Source organism: Salmo salar, chromosome 01 (genome assembly GCF_965601325.2).
Source record: "Salmo salar chromosome 01, fSalSal1, whole genome shotgun sequence".
Classification (NCBI taxonomy): Eukaryota; Metazoa; Chordata; class Actinopteri; order Salmoniformes; family Salmonidae; genus Salmo; species Salmo salar.
The window spans coordinates 165,339,925-165,367,017 of record NC_138291.1 but is presented as its reverse complement, the minus strand read 5'-3'; the positions used below and the strand labels follow the sequence as shown (position 1 = coordinate 165,367,017).

The 27,093-nt window shown below is 42.1% G+C and overlaps 1 protein-coding gene across 8 annotated transcripts; it reads left to right on the top strand.

The window, feature by feature from the left end:
• Nucleotides 1–426: 426 nt before the first annotated feature.
• On the top strand, nt 427–26,928 carry LOC106568866 (epidermal growth factor-like protein 7). 8 transcript variants are annotated; one of them, XM_014139657.3, is made up of 9 exons: nt 430–641; nt 12,171–12,414; nt 13,375–13,500; nt 21,420–21,532; nt 21,611–21,706; nt 21,966–22,169; nt 24,931–25,007; nt 26,001–26,163; nt 26,310–26,928. In XM_014139657.3, exons 2-9 carry the CDS (start codon nt 12,335–12,337, stop codon nt 26,327–26,329), a joined length of 879 nt encoding a protein of 292 aa, XP_013995132.1. In that variant the 5' UTR covers nt 430–641; nt 12,171–12,334; the 3' UTR covers nt 26,330–26,928. The 8 variants fall into 8 exon arrangements, with proteins under 8 accessions (XP_013995122.1, XP_082811992.1, XP_013995132.1 ...); XM_014139647.3 differs by lacking the exon at nt 12,171–12,414 and having other exon boundaries at nt 427–641; XM_014139620.3 differs by having other exon boundaries at nt 21,420–21,706.
• Nucleotides 26,929–27,093: the final 165 nt, after the last annotated feature.

Below are 27,093 nucleotides of genomic sequence, written 5' to 3'. Positions count from 1 at the left end.
TGAAGGCCTACAGTACAGTCCAGGGTTGGGATCAATTCAAATTGAAGGCAGTCAATTCAGGATGTACTGAAATGCCAATGACTTCTCAATAAATTGAAAAGTATAAGCTATTTATTTGATTCGTTTTTCAATGTCTTTTTTTTTGTCTTTATGCCTTTAATTCGAATTAACCCCGTCTGACAATAGTCAGAGTAAGACGCTTTTTCTTGTCCCCTTCAAACTCTGACCATAGACTATAGGCCTAATAGGGGCAGAGAATGCTTTAAAAAGTAATTGACAAAGTGGTTTAAGCAGGATGGAGTGTTTGTACAGTAGAACGCTTTTATCAGCGTGAAACACTCACAGGAATTCCGGTTTGGGATTGTCCATCCAATTCCTGCGTTCCACAGGAAGCTCTGGATAAAAAGCAACTGAAAAACGCCCAAAGGCATTTCATTTCTCTCCAGTCGGTTCACGGGGAGCATCTAAACATTAACCGTTGAGGTTTTATTCTAAGAAAAAACCGTGGGGACGAGCTAAAAATAAATTGCAACGATGGAAGAGTCCACTAAACTGGCTGTCAAGTGGTTGGAGTTGGTTCCCATGGCAGCATCTGCTCAGCGTGCGCGAGACGCAGCACCACATGACCCCATACTGAGGGGGTAAGAATAGTTTTTTTCGTTTATCTTAACTCATAATTTGATTAACTTTTGGAGAGAAAAAAAACGTATTTACTATACTTATGTAAGATGTTTTAATTGTGTTGACGAAACAAAGGTGGCTATTAAGCCCTCTTTTAGGCCTATTGCCAGTATTAAAAAGGACACTCAGTTTTATATTAGACATGCATAGCCTAACCTTACAACTCAAATATGACAAATCATTGCCACATCATTGGGACCCGTTTCGATCAAGCCACAGCCGACCACGACCAAGGGCGCGAAACAGAATAGCTTTATGATATGCTATGAGCATTTATGGGCCTGTCTAAATGGAAATGACCTTTTTGTCGTGGGTGTGGCACAATGGCGGAGTTGGAGGGGATTGTAGCCTATACTTGAGAAAATAGCTTGAGACATTGGGATATGATAGGCCTTCATGGTATTAACTGAATGCGCTCCCAAGCATTGTGCTAGTCAACTCATTGCAAAAATATATATTTATTAATGTATGAGAATGTGGTATGCTACAACAACAATTAGCCTACATTTAACAATCTATTTAGAAAGGTGGCATATTTCAACAAAATGTATCACATTTGATGAGAAAATTCCCACCGGGCACTGGTTGAATCAACGTGATTCCACCAAATGAAATGATGTTGAACCAACCTGAATTAGACGTTGAATTGAGGTCTCTACCCAGTTGGTTGTCATTTTCCCTGGTAGGCCTAGGCTATCAATAGCTCCGCTAGAAATGGACAACAAAAGTATGAATGTGGATGATGCTATTTTTAGGACCTGTTACAGGCTACAGCAGCCACGTATTTTCAAAAGACGCCCAAACCATATTATCTTTCTCCAATGCAACTCCAGCTTCTTTCGCTCTTGGCCACGGTAGCGCTTGTAATAAATAGCCTACAAATAAATTCAAGTGAAATCTCTGTGTAGTAACGCGGGGAGTCCCCCGTCGCGGTTGCGAGATACCCAGCTGGCTCGAGCCGGAGGGGTGCTGCGGCGGGTACCCCCCCACGCGCACTCTGACAGTTAGTAGGTTTGTAGGCTACTCACGGAGACGGAACCTGCATCTGGACTGACAGAGAGATATTACTACAAGGCTATAACACAAGACGACTCACAGGGAAACGCTCACTAGGCTTCTAACTAGCATAGCGAGTGGATTAGACCGAGGTTTTCCGTTTTGCTAGACATTTCACATTTTGGACAAGGGAACAGTGCGTTGCTACTTAGCTGCACATGGGACAGTTGTAAGTTCAAAAGTGAAAACCAATATCATTTAATTTCACTAAATTACAAGGAGCACATTGGAATTACTATATCAGACTTGTAAGTTGCACGTTTTCATTCAATTTCAGCCCATTACGCACATTAATTATATAGCCAATGCGTACGATCCGTTTACTTTTGATATGACCATATCAATGATATAATTTATATAGGCTAAGCTTGTTATACTTTGTGACTATTATTAATATCGGTAACTTTTGCATTATGTTGTAGGCTACTGAGAAGAAGTGTGTGTGTGTGCGTGCGTGTGTGTATGCGAGAGTGAGATAGAAAGAAGAGCAAGAGCATCTCTGGCTCAGAGGCAAGTTTGCGGTGTGTGATCTAATGATGAAAGTATTGTAAAACACTGCCGTCTGTTGGCCACTGTAAGAAATGTGTCGCATGTGCCAACTGATTAGTTACATAATGATGCATTGACTGGACCAGTGTTGCCCTAGCACTTAACAGCTGATTCAAATAACCAACTTTGCTAGGGCAAAAAACAAAACGTGCACCCAGGGTAGGCCCCAGGACCGACTTTGGGAAACCCTGGACTAGACCAGGGCAATGAGGGCATGTTCCATCCATTGAGTGTTGGGATAGCTGTTGTTTACTTTGAATACCAAGCTCGTTAGCAGCAATAACAATATTTGAATATCTCAACTAGATCAATATTTACCTGAGTTCACAGCCTGGTCTCATAGACTAGATGTAACATAGTAAACGTAAATCCTGGACACTGAAATTAGTAAAATATGTTAGATTGGTAAGGTTACATAAGACAGATGGTTACTTAAGGCAAAAACGAAAGTAGGGTGGTTGGTCACGGTGGATGGGTGGGCGTATAACGCAAATGTCTAACCACCTAGAGGTTGCGAGTTCGAGTCTCATCACGGACAACTTTAGCATTTTAGCTAATTAGCACCTTTCCCTCTACTTAGCATGTTAGCTAACCCTTCCCCAGTGGTGGAAAAAGTACCTAATTGTCATACTTGAGTAGAAGTAAAGATACCTTAACAGACAATGACTCAAGTGAAAGTCAACCAGTAAAATACTACTTGAGTAAAAGTCTAAAAGTATTTGATTTTAAATATACTTAAGTATCAAAAGTAAAAGTATAAATCATTTCAAATTCCTTGTATTAGGCACAATTATTTTTTTATATTTTTGTTGGATAGTCAGGGGCACACTCCAACACTCTAATGAGTCCGCCAAATCATCGGCAGTAGGGATGTTCTCTTGATAAGTACGTGAATTGCACCATTTTCCTGTCCTGTCATGCATTCCAAATCAAACTAGTACTTTTGGGTGTCAGGGTAAATGTATGGAGTAAAAAGTACATTATTTTCTTCAGGAATGTAGTGAAGTAAAAGTTGTCAAAAATGTCAATGTAAAGCCTTTTTGAAATCGGACAGTGTGGTTAGATTAACGAGAGTCTTGTCTTTAAATAGCTGTAAAATAGTCATATGTTTGAGAAATTGAAGTAATAGGATTTTTAAGGTTTTGAAAATCGCGCCACAGGCTGCAAGTGGCTGTTACGTAGGTGGGACGAATTCATCCCGCCTAGCCCAGAGAGGTTTTAAGCACACCTGAATATAAGCCGCACCCACTGAATTAAAAAAATACATATTCTTTTGAACATAAATAAGTCGCACATGTCTATAAGCCGCAGGTGCCTACCGGTACATTGAAACAAATGAACTTTACACAGGCTTTAACAAAACACGGCTTGTAACAAAAAATAAAAAAATAGCAGTAAGCTTTAGTTGTCTTTTTGCACTGAGTCAATTCCTCACGCTGCTGTTTCCAACGTCTTATCATCAACTCATTAAGACCAAGCTCCCATGCAGCAGCTCTATTTCCTTTTCCAACAGCCAGATCAATCGCCTTCAACTTGAAAGCTGCATCATATGCATTTCTCCGTGTCTGCCATGATGAGGGTGACAAAATGACTACCGTAATCAGAATGATGGGAAGTTTGAGAGCGCTCGATTTAATCTAAACAGTAAACAAAAAAGTTGTTTGACCTTAACCCGTTCGGCAATTTCATTGGTCTAATGAAAGCTTCATGCCGCCAAAAAACTGAGCACGTCACAGAATGTGTTTTTTTGGAGAATTTTTTTTGAAAGCGGGTAAAATCCATATATTAGCCGCGTCATTGTTTTAAGCCGCGAGGTTCAAAGCCTGGGAAAAAAGTTGCGGCTTATAGTCCGGAATTTACGGTACTGTGTTCTCGGCTGGGGAGAGTTCTGGTTAGATCGTGCTACGTGTGAACTGAAGATGAACTCAGTGTGAACTGTGTGTGTTTTAGGGCTCCATGCGGTCAGGGACGATACACAGCATGTCTCAGTCAGAGTCAATGGTATTGGTTTATGATTCTGCCAGTGTCAAATCCCCACCTCATGCACTCTCACACATCCCCAGGGGTATGACATAATTCTCTTAGGTAATCCATTCAGGAAGATAGAGGTGTGTGCTCTTCATCTTACAACCCACACACTTTATCTGAACATGGAAACGGCAGTGACGTTTGACCTACCCTTATCCTGCCCACCCTTCCCATTTTTATATTTGAGTAATTTAGCAAACACTCTTATCCAGAGCAACTTACAGTAGTGAGTGCATACGTTTTTCATTTATTTTCCCCTGTACTGAGAATTGAACCCACAACCCTGGTGTTTTTTGCATATCCCAACTCCGAGTGGGGTCATGGCCAGGGTCTGCCAATATCAACAGCAACCCTGGAGCAATTAGGGTTTAGAGCCTTGCTCAAGGGTACATGGACAGATTTTTCACCATGTCGGCTCGGGGATTCGAACTAGCAACCTTTCGGTTACTGGCCTAAGGCTCTTAACCAGGGGTGGGCAACTCCAGTCCTCGAGGGCCTGATTGGTGTCACACTTTTTCTCCATCCCTAGCAAACACAGCTGATTAATCAAATTGCATTCTAAACTGAGGATCATGATTAGGTGATTATTGTAGTCAGGTGTGTTAGCTGGGGCTAGGGAAAAACTGTGACACAATCAGGCCCTCAAGGACTGGAACTGCCCACCCCTGCTCTAAACGCTAGGCTACCTGCCTTCCCCTACCATCCCCTCTCTATCTTTCCACAGGGGAGGAACCCTCAGACACAGATGTGGTAGTCTCTTCCCCCACCAAACCCACCGTCCATAACCCCTCCTTGGGCCCGACCTTGGTAACCCCCCGACAGGCACGTTGTGTTGTAAGCTGATCCTGTCTGAAGCCATTAGGGAGATATCCTCCATACAGGGATTCACAGAGCCTCACTCCTCAGACTTACACTTAGACAGATAGACAGCCCCCAGCCATCGTCTGTCTGTCTGTCTGTCTGTCTGTCTGTCTGTCTGTCTGTCTGTCTGTCTGTCTGTCTGTCTGTCTGTCTGTCTGTCTGTCTGTCTGCCTGCCTGCCTGCCTGCCTAGGTGGGGTCACCTGGGACACCGCAGAGAGAAGGGGGGGCACTGAGATATTGGAGTATGGGGTAAAGGGAAAAATGTTTTTATGGGTCTTTATTGCCTAAAAGTCTTTCCTATATGGAGCTTTATCACCTGTGGAGGTGAGTGTCATGTTGTCTGTTGTGCAGGGAGAGTGAACCCAGGCATTGGCTGCTTGGTTTAATATGTTTCTATTAGAGAGGATAATGTCTGTAGAAATAGATTGTATGAAACCAACAAGGTTGTGGATTCAATTACGTGTTGATATCATCCACCTATCAGCCAGAGGTTGTTACATGTACTATATTCCCTGTGGGAGTATGACTCCGACTATTGGCAGCAGTAGCCAGTCTCACAACCTTACATTTAACTACAATCTAATCATCGGCAACACAACTGCTGACTATGATGTTCTCAAACCACACCAGGCACTTTGTCAAGCAGCAAGGCTGTGATAGATGCACACCTTAAGGTCTTCTTTGATACTTAAAATTTGCACTTCATCTACTCTAAAGATAAGAGCAGACTGGAGCTATGCTGTACTGTACTATTGCTGTGGCGATTTGTGAATGAACCCAAGCTGAGTAAGGTTTGCGTGTTTGCTCTCTGGGCGTGGAGCCAATAGAGGATCAGAGAGACATGCATGCTGTCAGCCAGGGCTTAGCGGCACCTCCAGCCTAACTCTGTCTATGTCCCAAATGGCACCCTGTTACCTATATAGTGCGCTACTTTTGACCAGGGCTCATAGGGCTCTGGTCAAAACTAAAGTATGGGTGACATTTGCAACGCAGACTTACTCTTTGTTCCCTGTCAGGCTAGCCCAAGGCTAAGAGCAACCCCCCAGGGTAACATTAGTGTTATGCTATTGGCTAGAACAAGAACCAAAGCCCTGGCCTATATAGGATCAACTCCAGGTCTGCTGATGCATCCCAAATGGCACCCTATTCCCTATATAGTGCACTACATTTGACTTGAGTCCTATGAGCCCTGGTCAAAAGTAGTGCACTATATAGGGAATAGGGTGCCATTTGGGATGTAGCCCAGGTTAACTGTAGTGCCATCTTGGAGGCTAAATCAAAATTCAGAGTACCCCCAGCTCTTCTGAAGGTTAACCAAACTCATGCTATAGTTCTCCATCAATCTAACAGAGTGGAAAGGGAGCTAGGAAGAGATTATGGGACAGAGCTGGAGGTAGACCTATCTTCACTTTATGTTCTGAGAGACGGGCCAGTTCACCCTGGCCTCACACAGGATCTGTCTCTGTGTGTGTGTACATACATGCGCGTTATGTATGTGTGTGTGTGTGTGTCGCCTTGGTATGGGTATCTGTGTGTGTGTGGGTCAATAGACAATATAACAGAGCTATAATAATATCCAGGGTTTTAGGGCGGATCAGGGGTTCAGATAAAACCACTAAACCAGCTGTACAGTCTCTCAGGGCCTCATCATCCAGACCACCCTGTTGGCTCCATGTCTGTCCCAAATGGCACCCTATTCTCTGCATAGTACACTACTATTGACCAGAACCCTATCTGCCCTGGTCAAAAGTAATGACCTATATAGGAAATATGGTGGACACCACATGATGCCACCTCTCTCCCTGGGCCTGGCTGTGGTGGGGAGTGACGGGTTAACAGCCCTCTAATGACAGGTCATCATCCAGGGACCGTAGGGGTGCCGTGTCGGAGGAGTCCACAGGATGTTGGTTAGCAGGGAACATTAACCCAGCAGAGAGAGCATGGTCAATGTTTACACCCGCACACACACACAACCTACCGCTCCGAGCGCCCGACAAACAATCTAGCTCAGACACTCAGCATGAAGCACAAACATGGCTCAAAACATCTTTACAGTCGGTAGCAAACAGTGTTCTGAGCGGAGGGGGTATAGTAACCGCCAAAGTGCTAAATCTGGTTACTGCACCCCCTTACTGCTACCTGTTGTCTGAACTCATTCACTTTTACGACAGCCATGTTTAAAATCACCCACCAGGGAAGTACAATCAAATCTATTTTAAACAAAACTCATAAAATCGGGGGATCGTTATATAAATAAATGGGTTGATTACATTAAGCTTTTAAAGATGAGGGGCTCTGCCGTTCATACAAAGAGCTGTGGTAGGGGAACTGGAGTCATGTAACAAACTAAAAAGTACATAGCTATATATTATGAATATAGTGAAAATATGACCTGTGTGAATTAAGGTTAAATATTTTCCCGGTATTTTACAAATGTTTCGTCCCGAGAATAAATCACTTTTCTCCTGGGTAACCCGGTATTTCTCGCCAAAACCGGAAGTATCATTCAAAAGCATTCTGAAGCATATAAATAAACCTATGTCTGGATTTGATTAGAGCTTTGATCGAAGATTCAGGCCTGATGCTACCTGAGCCTGATGAACCATATATTAAATACATTTTATGAGCATTTTATGACCCAAAAAAGCCCAAATGATTGTGCTGTTATCCAAAACATATATGCTACTGCACATTACACATGACAGGAAAAACATAAAAGCCTATAGATGTAGTTAGCTATATGCGCTCTTGGGTAAATAAATTAAACTAGCTCCAGTAGGCTTATTTATTTGAGTGTGGACTATATTACTGTGTGGTGCAAATAAATAATAAGTACTGTATTGTATTTTTCTGGATTATATGAGTGGAATTACACACATTGTTCAATCCATGATAAAGCAGGGAGAGAACATGCGATTCTGGTGCAGCACATGCGGCCTAAAAAGTATAGGCTAGCGAATTGGATTTTAGTTTTGAAATATAATGAGGCCTATTTGTATAATACGTTTTGTTGTCCTTATCTTCATCATTCTAATGACATCCTTGAATAATATAGGACTGGAATTAGATGCAGAAGGCTTTCACTTCTGATCACGAACATTGAATGGTTATGGGTCTGAATAAATAACTGCTATAGCCTATCGCCATCGCGCGTTCAGTCTTCTTTCAAACTACCCATGAGTTCTATTGGTTGCTGTATTTAACATTCAACAAACGAGCTTGCGTCCCTCTTCGAATAGTCTATTGGTATAAAAAATTCACAAAAAAATGATGTCCAGCAAGCTATTCTAGTCTAGCTTTTCCTGCATGGGACTCCAAGAGCTAAGGAGCCTTTTTTAAGGAGAGAGGTGAGATGATAGGTCTACATTAGAGGTCGACCGATTAATCGGAATGGCCGATTAATTAGGGCCGATTCAAGTTTTCATAACAATCGGTATTTTTGGACACCGATTTCCACCTTTATTTAACTAGGCAAGTCAGTTAAGAATACATTCTTATTTTCAATGACGGCCTAGGAACGGTGGGTTAACTGCCTTGTTCAGGGGCAGAACGACAGATTTTTACCTTGTCAGCTCGGGGATTCAATCTTGCAACCTTACAGTTAACTAGTCCAACGCTCTAACCACCTGCTTTACTTTGCACTCCACGAGGAGCCTGCCTGTTACGCAAATGCAGTAAGAAGCCAAGGTAAGTTGCTAGCTAGCATTAAACTTATCTTATAAAAAACAATCAATCAATCATAATCAGTAGTTAACTACACATGGTTGATATTACTAGTTTATCTAGCCTGTCCTGCGTTGCATATAATCGGTGCGCATTCGCAAAAAAGGACTGTCGTTGCTCCAACGTGTACCTAACCATAAACATCAATGTCTTTCTTAAAATCAATACACAAGTATATATTTTTAAACCTGCATATTTAGTTAATATTGCCTGCTAACATGAATTTCTTTTAACTAGGGAAAATGTGTCACCTCTTCAACAGAGTCAGGGTATATGCAGCAGTTTGGGCCGCCTGGCTCGTTGCGAACAGTGTGAAGACTATTTCTTCCTAACAAAGACAGCCAACTTCGCCAAACGGGGGATGATTTAACAAAAGCGCATTTGCGAAAAAAGCACAATCGTTGCACGACTGTACCTAACCATAAACATCAATGCCTTTCTTAAAATCAATACACAGAAGTATCATATTTTTAAACCTGCATGTTTAGCTAAAAGAAATCCAGGTTAGCAGGCAATATTAACCAGGTGAAATTGTGTCACTTCTCTTGCGTTCATTGCACGCAGAGTCAGGGTATATGCAACAGTTTGGGCCGCCTGGCTCATTGCAAACTAATTTGCCAGAATTGTACGTAATTATGACATAACATTGAAGGTTGTGCAATGTTACAGGAATATTTAGACTTATGGATGCCATTCGTTAGATAAAATACGGAACGTTCCGTATTTCACTGAAAGAATAAACGTTTTGTTTTTGAGATGATAGTTTCCGGATTCGACCATATTAATGACCTAAGGCTCGTATTTCTGTGTGTTTATTATAATTAAGTCTATGATTTGATAGAGCAGTCTGACTGAGCGGTGGTAGGCAGCAACAGGCTCGCACGCATTCATTCAAACAGCACTTTCGTGCGTTTTGCCAGCAGCTCTTCGCAATGCTTCAAGTCTTGCGCTGTTTATGACTTCAAACCTATCAACTCCCGAGATTAGGCTGGTGTAACCGATGTGCGCGCTAATAGCGTTTCAAACGTCACTCGCTCTGAGACTTGGAGTAGTTGTTCCCCTTGCTCTGCATGGGTAACGCTGCTTCGAGGGTGGCTGTTGTCGATGTGTTCCTGGTTCGAGCCCAGGTAGGAGCGAGGAGAGGGACGGAAGCTATACTGTTAGACTGGCAATACAAAAGTGCCTATAAGAACATCCAATAGTCAAAGGTATATGAAATACAAATCGTATAATGAGAAATAGTCCTATAATAACTACAACCTAAAACTTCTTACCTGGGAATATTGAAGACTCATGTTAAAAGGAACCACCAGCTTTCATATGTTCTCATGTTCTGAGCAAGGAACTTAAACGTCAGCTTTCTTACATGGCACATATTGCACTTTTACTTCTCCAACACTTTGTTTTTGCATTATTTAAACCAAATTGAACATGTTTCATTATTTATTTGAGGCTAAATTTATTTTGATGTATTATATTAAGTTAAAATAAGTGTTCATTCAGTATTGTTGTAATTGTCATTATTACAAATAATAAAAGAAAATCGGCCGATTTAATCGGTATCGGCTTTGTTTGGCCCTCCAATAATCAGTATCGGCGTTGAAAAATCATAATCGGTCGACCTCTAGTCTACATGCATTGTGAACTATGCTCCATACTGAGATGGGCTGTATATCCCCACCCTGAGCGTTGATCATTCATCATACAGAGGCCATAGAATAAGGTTGTAACCTAACAAAATGTGGAAAAAGTTAAGGAGTCTGAATACTTTCTGAAGGCACTGTATAATTTAACAGTTCACTTTTCACGCCATGCTGTTCATATAAATAATTTATTATAATTTGCTGGTTTGTCATCGTTATTTATTCCGGGAAAAGGGAGTGGTTTTGGGTGGTAAATCTCGGTAACCGGGTTCCCACCATTCAACCCTAGTGTAAATGTTGAACTAGTCATTTGCTGTCAAGTGAAATGAATGTCAGTGCTGGTAGGTTAATCACTGGCACATTTCTTATTATACAGAGCGAGTGGTACTGTTTCTCTGAGGCTCTGACTTTAACTCTCTCTCTCTTTCTGTGTGTCCACCTCTACCCCATTCCATTACAACATTTTAGGCCAGGATTCAATCCGATCGTCCCTTTTTGGCTATGCACCATTTAAAGGTGATGTTACTGCAGTCGCAGAGATGGCATTCAAATTAAATGCTGCAGATGTTGGCTCAATCAGAAATGTCAACCGCGCAACAACGTGGATCTTCCGGATTGAATCCTGGCCTTATTTTGGTAACAGAGCTACACTCTCCACTGCAGAGTCAACCTCGTCATAGTATTAAAACAGTATGTACATCATCTGTTTTAACTTAAAGTATTACATAACCCATTGCTCAAAGTCAATCAGTAAGTATGTAATTTGTCAGCGTGCTCAAGCCTACCTGCCCTTTAAAGCGAATTGATTATGACCAAGGTGTGGTAGATGGGGGTTGGAGACTGGGCTCTGACACTATTTAATGACCTCTATTAGGACCATTCACAACAGCTCTTCGTCTAATGCTGTCAGGGTAGCTCTGGGTGAAGCTCTAGTGGAGAGTAGGCGTGTTAACCCCAGTGTCCTGGCTAAATTCACAATCTGGCCCTCATACCATCATGGCCACCTAATCATCCCCAGCTTCTAATTGGCTCATTCATCCCCCCTCCTCTCCTCTGTAACTATTCCCTAGGTCGTTCCTGTAAATAAGAATGTGTTCTCAGTCAATTTACCTGGTAAAATGAGGATTAAAAAAATGAAGAGGGGGAGGAGGAAGAGGGGGACGAGGAGGGGGACGAGGAGGGTGGTTTGAGTGTTCTCACTGACAGGACACAGCTGACAGTAAGACTAACTCTGACCAATGAATGCTGTCAATCTCAAGTGGCCCATATTCTGCTACAGAGATGTTTTCTGGAATGGTGTGGGAACTGATATTTGGAGTGTTGTTAGGAGATGGATTCTGTTTGAGTGTTTATAATTGGGGGTAACACTTAAGCCTTCCACATCAGCTATGAGAGTGGCGAAGTAAGCTAGTACTGTCTCTGATGTTAGAACTCCGTGATCTTCTTTCTATCACGGTTTCTCTAAAAGGTTAGATGTTGATATGACTGACTGGGATTCAAACCCGGATCGTCTGCATCACAAGTGGAGTGGAAACGTCAAGTGGAAATGCATGAAAAGAGTGAACAGAAGTTACTCTTCACTTTCTGAAGCCTAACCTCTGTGTTTGTCCCTCTCTGTGTACCTACAGGTAGTTGACATCCTCCTCCTAGAAGTCTAAAACAAGGGGCTCTAACATCAGAGAGAGACACAGCCACAGCCCTTCTCCCCTTCCCCTCATCCTCCTTTCTTCTCCCATTGGACAGAGAGAGAGCGAGGGAAAGAGCGAGGGAAAGTGAGAAAGAAGAGGGAGACATGTATCAAACACTCCTCCTCTCCTCCTCGCTCTTCATCCTCCATGTGACGGCCACTCCACAGTTCCACGGTCACCACGGGTAACAGCTCCCTCATTCCATTTCCTGTGTATGTTATTGGCCGTCACCCATTATTGGTCCCTGGGATGGCTCGGTTACATGGGCCTCTAGCTTCAGTTACACACCAACAATTTACGGAGTTAATTGGGGGCTATATATTTAGAATGGTTATTTGCTTCACTTGGCATTCTCACCCTGAGTAAATGAAAAATGATTGTCCAGATAACAGTTAAACATTTACGACGGTGACATGTTGTATTAGACATATGTCAACTCTAAGGAGATGCAGGTTCCTTGAGATCTGTTGATTTGGCCAGAGAAGAAAACAAACTACAACCCTTACAAAAGATCAAAGGGTGATGAAAGGTTAGAGGTGACTCTCAACTCAAGACGGCTTCAGTGGCGATAACATTGGCCAGTCAGCATCAATTACATGTCAGTTAACTGCCACTGACAGAGACCTCGAGGTCACGTCATCAACTGAGGGTTAAAATACTTGACGGACTGATTAGTTCTCAGACTGGTTAAGAGAGACCACCACAGCAGGTTTTAAACCCAGTCTCAAACTGTCCCCTGACACAGCACATTCTATATGTGAATGCTTCAGAGGTAATCGAGAGTAAGTGGTGTAATTTCACATTTTAAACCATTACAATTCCTGTCAGTAATTTCACTTCCAACATTAAGTAAATTGTTCATTTGACATCAAAGAATTATGATTATGTTGAATTTCATGACTTGGAGTGTAGCTAGCTGTTGTTAAACCTAACACAGTGACAGACTGATGGCAGCAGAGACAGTCCTAATTTAATATAATATATGCCATTTAGCAGATGCTTTTAACAGTCAAGCATGCATTACTTTTTTATGTATGGGTGGTCCCAGGAATCGGACCCACAGTTCTCATATGTTCCAAGGAATACCTCACTAGCCTCTACCTGTGTGAGTGATCTCACCTGTGTGTTCCTACGTATGTTGCAGGAGGAGGGTGTGTGGCAGAGATATTCATCACAGCAGTGTCATCACGACGACAGAGTCGTTCGTCCAGCCCGTTCACAAACCCTACATCACCCTGTGTCAGGGGCACCGCCTCTGTAGCACCTACAAGTAAGTGACACAGCCATGACTCTCCTGACCACTACTGTTGCTATCACTGTCAATATCTCTAATGCTATCAATGTCAATATCGCTATCGCTGCCAATATCTCTTGATAGCTCTATCGCTGTCAATATCTCTATTGCTATCACTGTCAATATCGCAGTCGATATCGCTATCACTGTCAATATCTCTATCGCTATCAATATCGTGATCGCTACTACTGTCAGTATCGCTATCGTTGTCAATATCACTGTCAATATCGCTGTCACTATCGCTGTCGATATCGCTAACAATATCACTATCGCTGTTAATATTGCTATCACTGTCAATATCACTCAATATCGCTATCACTGTCAATATCTCTATCGCTGTCAATATCTCGATTGCTACTACTGTCAATATCGCTATCGTTGTCAATATCGCTGTCACTATCGCTGTTAATATTGCAATCACTCAATATCGCTATCACTGTCACTATCGCTGTCAATATCTCGATCGCTACTACTGTCAATATCGCTATCGCTGTCAATATCTCGATCGCTACTACTGTCAATATTGCTATCGTTGTCAATATCGCTGTTAATATTGCTATCACTCAATATCGCTATCACTGTCACTATCGCTGTCAATATCTCTATAATTGTCAATATTTCTATCGTTATCACTATCATTGTCAATATCTCTATCACTATCACGATAACTGTCAATATTTCTATCACTGTCAATATCTCTATCGTTATCAATATCACTATCACTGTCAATATCACTATCATTGTCAATTTCTCTGTCGCTATCACTGTCAATATCTCTATTGCTGTCAATATCTTGATCACTGTCAATATCTTGATCACTGTCAATATCTCGATCGCTGTCAATATTTCTATTGCTGTCAATATCTCTATCAATATCGCTATCGCTGTCAATATCGCTATCACTGTCAATATCTCTATCGCTATCATTGTAAATAATGCTATTACTGTCAATATCTCTATCGCTATTACTGTCAATATCGCTATCGACATCGCTATCACTGTCCATATCTCTATCGCTGTCAATATCTCTATCGCTACCACTGTCGATATCGTTGTCAATATCTCTTTCGCTATCACTGTCACTATCGCTATCACTGTCAATATCGCTGTCAATATTGCTATCGCTGTCAATATTGCTATCGCTGTCAATATTGCTATCGCTGTCAATATTGCTATCGCTGTCAATATTGCTATCGCTGTCATTATCGCTATCGCTGTCAATATCACTGTCACTATCTCTATCGCTCTCAATATTTCTATCGTTATCACTATCATATCTCTCACGATCACTGTCAATATCGCGATCACTGTCAATATTTCTATCGCTGTCAATATCTCTATCGTTATCAATGTCGCTATCGCAGTCAATATCTCTATTGCTATCACTGTCAATATCAATGTTGTTATCGCAGTCAATATCTATATTGCTATCACTGTCAATATCAATGTTGTTATCGCAGTCAATATCTCTATTGCTATCACTGTCAATATCGCTACCAATATCGCTATCGCTATCAATATTTCTATCACTGTCAATATTTCTATCACTGTCAATATTTCTATTGCTGTCAATATCGCTGTCAATATCGCTATCGCTGTCAATATCACTACCAATATCTCTATCGCTATCACTGTAAATAATGCTATCACTGTCAATATCGCTATTACTGTCAATATCTCTATCGCTATCACTGTCAATATCTATCACTGTCAATATCACTTTCACTGTCGCTGTCAATATTTCTATCGCTGTCAATATTTCTATCGCTGTCAATATCTCTATTGTATCAATATCACTATCATTGTCTCTATCACTGTCAATATCACTATCATTGTCAATTTCTCTGTCACAATCACTATCAATATCTCTATCACTGTCAATATCTATCACTGTCAATATCACTGTCAATATCACTTTCACTGTCGCTGTCAATATTTCTATCGCTGTCAATATTTCTATCGCTGTCAATATCTCTCTTGTATCAATATCACTATCATTGTCTCTATCACTGTCAATATCACTATCATTGTCAATTTCTCTGTCACAATCACTATCAATATCTCTATCACTGTCAATGTCGCGATCACTGTCAATATTTCTATCGCTGTCAATATCTCTATCGTTATCAATAACGCTATCGTAGTCAATATCTCTATCGCTATCACTGTCAATATCGCTATCGCTATCACTGTCTATTGCTGTCAATATCGCTATCACTGTCAATATCACTACCAATATCACTGTCAATATCGCTATCACTGTCAATATCACTACCAATATCACTGTCAATATCGCTATCACTGTCAATATCACTACCAATATCACTGTCAATATCGCTATCACTGTCAATATCACTACCAATATCACTGTCAATATCGCTATCACTGTCAATATCACTACCAATATCACTGTCAATATCGCTATCACTGTCAATATCACTACCAATATCACTGTCAATATCGCGATCACTGTCAATATCTCTATAACTGTCAATATTTATATCGCTGTCAATATCGCTATCACTGTCAATATTTATATCGCTGTCAATATCTCTATCGCTATCACTGTCAATATTGCTATCACTGTAAATAATGCAATCGCTGTCAATATCTCTATCGCTATTACTGTCAATATCTCTATCGCTATCAACATTGCTATCACTGTCCATATCGCTATCACTGTCAATATTGCTATCACTGTCAGTATATGTCACTGTAAATATCTCTATCGCTGTCACTGTCAATATCTCTATTGCTATCACTGTCAAGATCGCTATCACAGTCAATATCTCTATCGCTGTCAATATCTATCGCTATAGCTGTCAGTATCTCTATCGCTGTCAATATCTCTATCGCTGTCACTGTCAATATCTCTATCAATTTCACTATCACTGTCACTGTCAATATTGTTATCAATATTGCTATCACTGCAAACCCCCTGGGCGCACACTGGTTGAATCAACGTTGTTTCTTCATGAGCCTGAACCAACATGAAATAGACATTAAACTGATGTCTGTGCCCAGTGGGAACATCCCACCTAATCTTATCATAATACCATGTACAGTAGAGGTGTGCTGAGTAGTCGGACAAAACGAGTATCGTAAAGGAATATGGGCAATTTTCTGGATATGATTATGATCCGAGTATTTCTTTAAATGATCCGTGATCGGGGGAAAAAAAGTAATTTTCGGGTGCCAGAAGGCATCTTTCTCATGTCAGTCAGTCACACCCCTAATAACAACTTGTTCTCAACTTGCCTACCTGGTTAAATAAAGGTGAAAAAATAAATAAAAGATGAGGTGCTACATAGGCAAACTAGCCAGTTGAATTATTTAGACTGTCTGTAAAGAGAAGGGCAGGCTATACGTTGATTCTGCTGCTCTAATTGGATAGAATGAAGCTCTATTTCTTGGTCCACTTGCTTCATAATTTCACCCAATCGCTTTCACTTCTCTGTTTCGGTCTAATCAGTCATATTCCTGCTGCCCAATGTTCCCTCTAAGCTGCACACGTGCACGGCTGTGCACCTCCTCCAGGACTGCCGCCCAGAAGAAATTAGAGGTCGACCGATTTATAATTTTTCAACACCGATACCGATTATTGGAGGACCAAAAAAAGCCGATACGGATTAATCGGCCTTTTTCTTTTTTTTCTTTTATTTATTTATATATATATATTTGTAATAATGACTATTACAACAATACTGAATGAACAATGAACACTTTTATTTTAACTTAATATAATACATCAATAAAATCAATTTTGTCTCAAATAAATAATGAAACATGTTCAATTTGGTTTAAATAATGTAAAAACAAAGTGTTGGAGAAGAAAGTAAAACTGCAATATGTGCCATGTAAAAAAGCTAACGTTTAAGTTCCTTGCTCAGAACATGAGAACATATGAAAGCTGGTGGTTCCTTTTAACATGAGTCTTCAATATTCCCAGGTAAGAAGTTTTAGGTTGTAGTTATTATAGGACTATTTCTCTCTATGCCATTTGAATTTCATATACCTTTGACTATTGGATGTTCTAATAGGTACTTTAGTATTGCCAGCCTAATCTCGGGAGTTGATAGGCTTGAAGTCATAAAGAGCTGCTGGCAAGCACAGGAAAGTGCTGTTTGAATGAATGCTTACGAGCCTGCTGCTGCCTACCACCGCTCAGTCAGACTGCTCTATCAAATCATAGACTTAATTATAATATAATAACACAGAAATACGAGCCTTAGGTCATTAATATGGTCAAATCCGGAAACTATCATTTCGAAAACAAAACGTTTATTCTTTCAGTGAAATATGGAACCGTTCCGTATTTTATCTAACTGGTGGCATCCCTAAGTCTAAATATTGCTGTTACATTGCACAACCTTCAATATTATGTCATAATTATGTAACATTTTGGCAAATTAGTTAGCAACGAGCCAGGTGGCCCAAACTGTTGCATATACCCTGACTCTGCGTGCAATGAATGCAAGAGAAGTGACTCAATTTCACCTGGTTAATATTGCCTGCTAACATGAATTTCTTTTAACTAAATATGCAGGTTAAAAAAAATGATACTTCTGTGTATTGATTTTAAGAAAGGCATTGATGTTTATGGTTAGGTACAGTCGTGCAATGATTGTGCTTTTTCGCAAATGCGCTTTTGTTAAATCATCCCCCGTTTGTCGAAGTTGGTTGTCTTTGTTAGGAAGAAATGGTCTTCACACAGTTCGCAACGAGCCAGGCGACCCAAACTGCTGCATATACCCTGACTCTGTTGCACAGAACGCAAGAGAAGTGACACAATTTCCCTAGTTAAAAGAACTTCATGTTAGCAGGCAACTTCATGTTAGCAGGCAATATTAACTAAATAGGTTTAAAAATATATACTTGTGTATTGAGTTGAAGAAAGGTGTTGATGTTTATGGTTAGGTACACATTGGTGCAACGACAGTGTTTTTTTTCCGCAAATGCGCTTGTTAAATCACCCGTTTGGCGAAGTAGGCTGTGATTCAATGATAAATTAACAGGCACCACATCGATTATATGCAACGCAGGACACGTTAGATAAACTAGTAATATCATCAACCATGTGTAGTTAACTAGTGATTATGTTAAGATTGATTGTTTTTTTATAAGATCAATTTAATGCTAGCTAGCACCTTACCTTGGCTCCTTGTTGCACTCGCATAACAGGTAGTCAGCCTGCCACCCAGTCTCCTCGTGGAGTGCAATGTAATCGGCCATAATCGGTGTCAAAAAAATGCCGACTACCGATTGTTATGAAAACTTGAAATCGGCCCTAATTAATCGGCCATTCCGATTAATCAGTCGACCTCTAGAAGAAATACCAGGCTGCGCAGAGATGCAAGAGATTGAACTTCTTTGAGTTAGCCCAATTAGTTTGCACTATATAGATCGATTTTTCTGTGATCGAATCAACATTACATCATCCCCTTTTCAATGCAACAATCCAAACCAAATGTAACTTTGCAAGATTGAGTCTATGATTATTTTTTCGTAGGCAGAGCCAGAGCGCAACGAAGTAGAATTCTATTGGCTGGGTAGCCCACGAGCAGTCTTTCAATCACCTGAAAGTGAATGTGCTTTTCAGATCAGTTCAGATCAGAGTACAGAGCTGCGCGTGAGCACATTTGTTGATATTCTTTGCTAGTTAGCGAGTTATTAGCCGGGTTATAGATGCGTATAGGTCAGCAATGGGGAGTTACTGCTTCCCACAAGAGCACAATCTGTAGGCTACATTTCAAGCTGTCTTTAAAAAGTCAGTCAGGTAAAAAGCTTATGTCTTAATTAAAGGGGCAGTGTTGTATTTTGAGACCGGCTTGAATATGCTAATAGGCAGAGGGGTTTCCTACATTGTCTAATTCTCTGTATAGTAATAATAATACATTGTATATTGTAAAGTGGTTTCTTGCATTATAGACAATACAATGCAATTTACAGTCACCTATTTGGCCCATGGTGTTACAGACCAAGTAAAAAATCATTAACTAATGTCAAGCCCTGCATAATATAAAAACGTTTTTAAAAGTCTCATGCAATGTAGGCCTGCATTGAACACCACAGGCTACTGTAAACTATATCATAGAAATCCAAAGCTATTTCCACGTGAAAATAGCTTATTGGCTACTGTCTAAAACTGTAAGGGTACAGCCTCACTGTTCACCTTAAACTCGCATTCAAGTTTCCGCTCACAAGAACAAAAATTTGCTCAGTGCCCCAAAAGAATTGAGGGAACATTGCTGCTGCCTCTTGTTAGCCTGCAACTATGGTGAATCAAATGGCAAGGATGTTTGCTATCACGCTATCAATGTGCATAATATCTAAAAAGAAGGGAAAGTTTGGGAACAAAGATTCTGATTGATAGCAAACTGCCCGCTACAATTTGAGGACACAGAGCCCTCCACGGCTCCTCATCTGCAGCTTGTTTGGTCTGGAAACGTGCAGGGAGGGAGCTTATTTGCCAATATCTACTTAGGCATATTAAAACATTTCATTTTTTTCCCGATCACAAGTAACATCCAATCCAACTATCAACTGTCTATTTACAGATACGATTATGGCCATGTCAGCACACCCCTAATACCACCACAAGGTCCATATATCACTGCCTAAACAGGACATCATTTATTAACAACACAAGCAGGGACCTTCATCCAGTCTGTTTCCAGCTGTACCATATTTTATATATGCCATTTAGCAGACTTAGTCATGCGACTTAGTCATGCGTGCATTTTTTTTTTTTTATGTATGTATGGGAATCGAACCCACCGTCCTGGCATTGCAAGAGCCATGCTCTACCAACTGAGCTACAGAGGACCACATATTTAGCATTGTCTATACAGTCTGACCTCAGCCAACCTCATGCAATACATTCATCTCTGACACAGAAGATGTTAAGGTGAGTTTATACAATGTTCTACAATGTTTATTTGTTAGCAGGGCTACACTCTAAAGAAGGTAGACAGCTCCTGATAAGTTTTGACAGAGGAGTCTTATCCCTCCAGCAGAAGACCTGCCACTGTCCTCGCTACCGCTGTCCTCGCTACCGCTGTCCTCGCGACCGCTGTCCTTTCTGTTGTCTCACTTTCTCTGTTCATCTCTCTCTCTACCCCCCCCCCCCCCCCCGCCTCCATGTCTCTCTCGTGCTTTCCCTCTTTCTCTCCTCCTTTGTCTCTCTGGCTCACTCCCTCTTTCTCCCCCCTCTCTCTATGTCTCTCTTTCATATCATATTCATACACAGAAGTGGGTCATGGCGGTACATATTTTGGTGGAATATAAATATCAAGAAATTTGTGTAACTACGGGAAATGAACAGCCAGCCCACAGAGACCACTGCTGTGTTTATCTTGGACAACCTCTCCCTCTGTGCTTACGCACTCTTTCATTCTTTCCCTCCTTCATCTCTCTCTCTCTCTCCACAGCAGACTGCTCCCAGCCGACAACTATAATTATAAACTTTTTTTCCCACCATGAGACTGATGTTATTGATTAATTTGTGAGACATCTTTCGTGAGGCTATTTTTCTCTTTCCTGCTCTCTTTCCCTCTTTCTCTCTCTCTCTCTCTCTCTCTCTCTCTCTCTCTCTCTCACTGAGGACAATGCCAGGAAACATTTCAGCAGATTTCAGTGAAACTGCAGAACCCAGAACTGGCTTGGTGTCAACCTCACCCCCTGCCATCCTTTCCACATCCTCCCCCTCTTGTCACACACACTTGGTAACCATTGGTCCATGGTCCAGCCTAATATACCTGAGCGTCCATGTTTGCTGACATGGAGAAAACTCTAGGAGCTCTGCACGCACACACTATTTCTCAGAATCATTACTCAAACCTATTTAAGTGGCTCTGTCAGACCTAGCTGTAACGTTCTGTTGTGTGTTTCTCCAGGACAGTGTACAGGGTGGCGTACCGTCAGGTGACCAGAGCCGTGCCAGTCTCACACTCTTACCCAGAATGCTGCCCAGGTTGGCGACGACTCCACTCACACAACTGTAATCAAGGTAATAGGGGTTTACACTTTCCTAGCATCCCGTATGTGTGCATGTTCATTTTTTATTCTATTTCTCTCTGTCCTCCAGCGGTGTGTGGCCAGTCCTGTGTGAACGGAGGAACATGTTTAATACCCAACCACTGCGCCTGTCCTCTGGGATGGATGGGTCGCCACTGCCAAACAGGTACACACACGCGCGCTCTTGCACGTACACACAGTCTTGTACAGCTAACCTTGTGGATAGCTGTACAATTCAGTCCCATTCAAAATCCAATTTTCCCTAACCTGTACTCTTACCTTTATGTTAACCCAAAAACCTAACCTTAAACCTAACCCTAGCTCTTAACCCTAAAACTAACCCTAGCTCCTAACCCGAACCCTTAACGTAATTCTAACCCTAACAGGATCAGTGACACCCAGTGTCTCCTCCCTCTCTCTGTCAGATGTGGATGAGTGCCGTGAGCAGCAGCCCTGTTCTCATCAGTGTGTGAACATGGCAGGCAGCTACCACTGTGTGTGTAGAGAGGGCTACAGGCTGGCAGGAGACACACACTCCTGTGAGAACCTTCCTCCTCCTCCTCCTGCCTCTTCCACCCACCCCAGTCAAGAAGCAGCAAACGATCACATACCCCCCTCCAGTGATACAGGTACACCTCCACCATTTTCTTTATCCGCAGACATGATAGCACACGCACATGATTGATTATGTATGTGTGTGTGTGCACGTACATGTGTGCTGTATGGGTGTGTGTGCTGTGTGTGTGTACGTGTGTTTCAGCAAAGTCTCCAATGGGAGTGAAGAAGAGGACAGCCAGGCTCTTGGTCCATTATTACTTTTGGTACGCGCTATGCCAAACTCTACTCGTACCGTGAGTAATAATGCACTGAGACTGGTACAGACTGCAAAGTGGACCGCATGCAGTCAACAAGGTGTGGTGGTGTATGTTATGGCCAGATGGACCACACTGATAACCAGTATAAACAAAGATTGATAGACCAACTGCAGTCAGCAACCAACAGTTTGTGGTCATGTACGGTATGACCCGGTGAACCATGCTGATAACCACTGTTTGAACATCAGCTAGCTGTTTGATGTAGACCAGGGATGGCCAGCTTTGATGGGGGTGGGGGCCACAAAAAATCAGAACTCATCATGAGGGGCCGCAGTGGCTCGTGGGTCACATTCCATACCCACACATGCAGTCAGAGCCAGCCCTAGGCTTTTGGGGCCAGGGGCCCTAAGCTAAATGTTGTTCTACTATTCTAACTATCCACGGGTGGGGGGCAGTTGCCCATCCCTGATGTAGACCTTTCTTCCCCATCTTTAACATAGGAAAACTTCCTACCATTCCAAAACGTTCCTTTAGTATCCAGTGAAACATCCTCCTCTCCCACACTTTCACACACTCAAGCTATTCTCTAAACTGCTGCATATCACTGAAGAAAAGGGGAAAAAACAGCTCCCATAGATGTGCTGTGTTTGGCGTAACTTAGCAACAGGCTAAAATAACCTCCCCTGTCTAGAAGTGGCTGGATGGAACCCAAAGAAATTCCCATTTCTCTCAGACTGTAGTACGATGAGCATACAGTACTGTACACACATAAAACAAGACTCATCATTTCCTCTACTTTATGTCTGTCTGTCTAGATAGAGATGAGATATACAGGATAGATTGTCTTACACACTAAAATACACAGAGAGAGAAAAACAGCAGTAAAAAAACAGATATGAGAGATTGTACTTGGTGTAGGTGACGCAGGGGGAATATGTGCAGGCTCAGTACAGTTCTGTTCTCCTGGCCAACAAAGTGCAAGGCCAGCAGGCTGCTGCAGCATTAACATCAGCAGCAGTATTGTCTTGGTTAATGGCCCTATTATATCAATGAACTGTTCATATCCAGGCTGACGTATGATGTTGATGAAGATCACCAAGATAAAGAAGGGAATAAATGCCCTGCTCAGACCTTAACAGCTCTCGTCTGAATCCCTCCATATTTTTTCTTCCTTCTCGGTCTCTCTTTTCTTGGCCGGAACTTGCGCTCTCATTCCAGCTTCGTCAACTTCATCTGCTGGGGGTCGCCCCCCACCTCCCTCCCACCCCCCCCTCCCTTTCGACTCTTGTCCCAATAGTCCACATCTGGGAGAGATTGAGCTGTTCTCAGCCTTAGCTCCGTGGCTGACCGGGGGGAGACGTGGGGTTTGTACCCAGCTCTGAGCCCATAGCTCTGGGGACCTGTCATGGTGAGCAGGGGGACACTCGGTGGCTGGTTGGACTCAGGCCAACTTAGCTCACCCCTCCTTGTCTTGTAACTGATACAGGACAACATGTTTAGCCATGATGGACTGTGTTTAGCCATGATGGACTGTGTTTAGCCATGATGGACTGTGTTTAGCCATGATGGACTGTGTCTTATTCATAGTGCCCTCTCTTCCGGTTACATGGTGTGTGTGTCATTTCCCCATATCCTCGGCCCCTTTTGCAGTCTTAAGTTATGGATTTGTTACCGGCTTCACCCCTAGCACTGAATTCCCCAGCCAGCTTGTGGTTCAGTGGTTCTCTTCCCATCTGTTTCATAGCTGTGAGACTGAGGCCCCCTGTCTTCTTATGAATCACTCAGGAGCAGGATCAGAGTAAGATGCTGAAGTCATTATCTATCTCAAAGACATGTCACAAGTCTAAGCTTTAGACAGAATTGGAAGGATTAACCATCGCACTCTAAAAATTGTCAGACTCCAGCCACCCTAGTCATAGACTGTTCTCTCTGCTACCGCACAGCAAGCGGTACCGGAACGCCAAGTCGAGGTCCAAAAGGCTTCTTAACAGCTTCTACCCCCAAGCCATAAGACTCCTGAACAGCTAATCAAAGGGCTACCCAGACCCCTCTTTTACGCTGCTGCTACTCTTTGTTCATAATCTATGCATAGTCACTTCAACTCTACCTACATGGACATATTACCTCGACTAACTGGTGCCCCCGCACACTGACTCTGTACTGGTACCCCCTGTATATAGCTTCGCTATTGTTATTTACTGCTGCTGTTTAATAATTTTTTACTTATCTATTTTTTTACCTAACCCTTTTTTATCTTAAAACTTCTTAAAGCATTGTTGGTTAAGGGCTTGTAAGTAAGCATTTCACTGTAAGGTCTGTTGTACTCGGTGCATACAATTTGATTTGATCTGTCCCCAAATCTTTGTAAACTAACCCTACTGGGTCATATTCAGTAGGGTTCACTGTAGCAAAACGTTTTGCAACAGAAAATTAAAATCTGTGTTCTTATTGAAGCAGGTCAGGTAGTACCTCATAGTTTTCAAAAAGTTTTCTCCCAATAGACAACACCATTGTGCAGATAGAGGGTGTCTTAAATACTGGTGATCCACAGTGTGATTGTGTGTGTTGTCTACAGGTGGAGGGTTTGGGCTGACTGAGAACGTCACAGAGGAGGTCCAGAGCCTGAAGAACAGAGTAGAGCTGCTGGAACAGGTACGACTGCACCCCCTGTTCTCTACCATCACCTGCACACACAGCTTTGTTTTGGGGAATTTTCAGGACTTTCTGGGAAGTAAAAATGTATTCCCATTCAAAATTCTACTTTCACTAACTCTAAACCTAACCTTAACCTCAAACCCTAAACCTAACCTTTCAGCCAAAAATAGCATTTTAACAAATTCAGGACATTTAAAAAATATATATATATTATTTTCCTACCTTGTCAGAACATTCTGGTGACTTGTCAGGAGATTGTGGTCCTGATAAAGTAGGAAAATGTGTACACACACATTCACACGGTCTCACAAACAGGTGTACATACCCTCTCCCTCCCTATCCTTGTAAAGTCCCCCTTAAACCCTTGCCAGTACCCCTCTAGCATCTCCCACCCACTCTGAGCCAGCACCAGGCAGATACACGTTAGACTGTTATGCTGGTGTATTATCAAATACCACTCAAGATGTAATCATGAACTTTGTTAACCAACAGAGAACACACGCACTCACAAAACCCAGCATCCTTTGAAATGCCAGACTGTCATAGTGACCTTTTAAATGTCTTTTTAGTTTTTCATTAGAAGTCATGTCGTTAATGCTCCGTGGATTACAGTAAAAGTAAATGAGGGGATGCAGGCAGCTGAAATGGGAGGATCCGTATAATATAGCAGTACTTTCACATTACAGCGACCGCTGTGATGGCAAGACGGATTGTGTTGGGATTTGTTGCCAATAGGGAAATAAATGACTTTATTTCTCTGTATTGCTGTCATCCTCTCTGTTGTTGTGTTTGTCACATACACTAAACCCCCTCATCTTTTCTCCCTGCCACTGCCCTTCTCTTCCTCTTTTATTTCTCTCCCTCTCCCCTCACTCTTCTCTCTCCTACCGCCCTCTTCCAAACCTCTCTCCCTCTTCCAAACCTCTCTCCACTCTCTCTTGCCTCCCTCTTCCAAACCTCTCCTCTCTCCCTCCCTTTTCACCTCTCCAGAAGCTCCAGTTGGTCCTGGCCCCTTTCACCAGTCTGTTCCCCATGTCGCTGGACGAGGGCGTGTCTGAGAAAACCAGCTTCCTGTCCCACTCCTTCCAGCAGCTGGATCGCATCGACTCGCTCAGCGAACAGGTCGGCTTCCTCGAGGAACGCCTCGGAACATGTGAGTGGATAAAGTCAAAGTTTAAAACATTTTATTGTACTCCTCTTGTTGGACAGGACAAAGTGGCCATATAAAGGCTTGAAGTGGATGTGAAGTGATTTGGTTGACTATGGATAGTAACATTGATTTGTCCTTTGTTGCTAAAGGTTCCTGCCAAGAGAATTAGAAACAACAGGACTGGGTCACCCTCACCAACTAGATATCTCCACACAAGTCTGAGTCCACAACACAATAACAATAGGAATGGAATGAATGCCCCAGCCCAGCGATATGGAGGAGGAGCAATATTAGTAGAACATAGGCCTACTCAGTGTTTTGTGTATTCCTGTTCCTATACCAGCCCAAAGGCTAACTTGAACACTAGCTCTATGATGGGCAACCCTGTCATGTGCTATATGTCAGTGACACATACAACCCATTTAAGTGTCCCTTTCTCCCAACAGCATAATTTCATGTCATTGCTGTATTACGGAGACATAGAAGAGCATATAGCATCACCACCTGTGACGGTTACAGGGGCCTCAGCACATTACCTGAGAGTCAAAGTTCAAACTGCCAATTTCACTCTGAAGGATCTGGTTTCCATGTTTTAGGTTCACATCAGTCCACTGTCAGAGCCCCCATGGTGGGGTTTGCATGGACATCTGTATTTATGTATTTAAGTTAGAATTCCTTGTGCTTATTTCATAGAGATACAATAGACAGTTTACTTTTTTTTTTACCTTGTTTTGTAACTTTTTGTAATAAAATTGATTAAATCAAAAATGTCTGGTAGAAGATTTGTGTGTGTGCTCCACGTGGAAGAACAAGAGATCTCATTTGAACACATTACTCGTTGCCGATTTCAATTCTATGGAGAGTTAAGAAACAGTCACACGGGGTCCAAATCCCATCTGCAAAGCCTGGGTCTCCACTGCTAGCAAACACACA

Coding starts and splice junctions, on each gene's coding strand:
- LOC106568866 (XM_082955866.1), top strand. CDS start 535: ATGGAAGAGTCCACTAAACTGGCTGTCAAGTGGTTGGAGTTGGTTCCC. Junction 21,707..21,965: donor GGGTCGCCACTGCCAAACAG/GTACACACACGC, acceptor TCTCTCTGTCAG/ATGTGGATGAGTGCCGTGAG. Junction 22,170..24,930: donor ACCCCCCTCCAGTGATACAG/GTACACCTCCAC, acceptor TGTTGTCTACAG/GTGGAGGGTTTGGGCTGACT.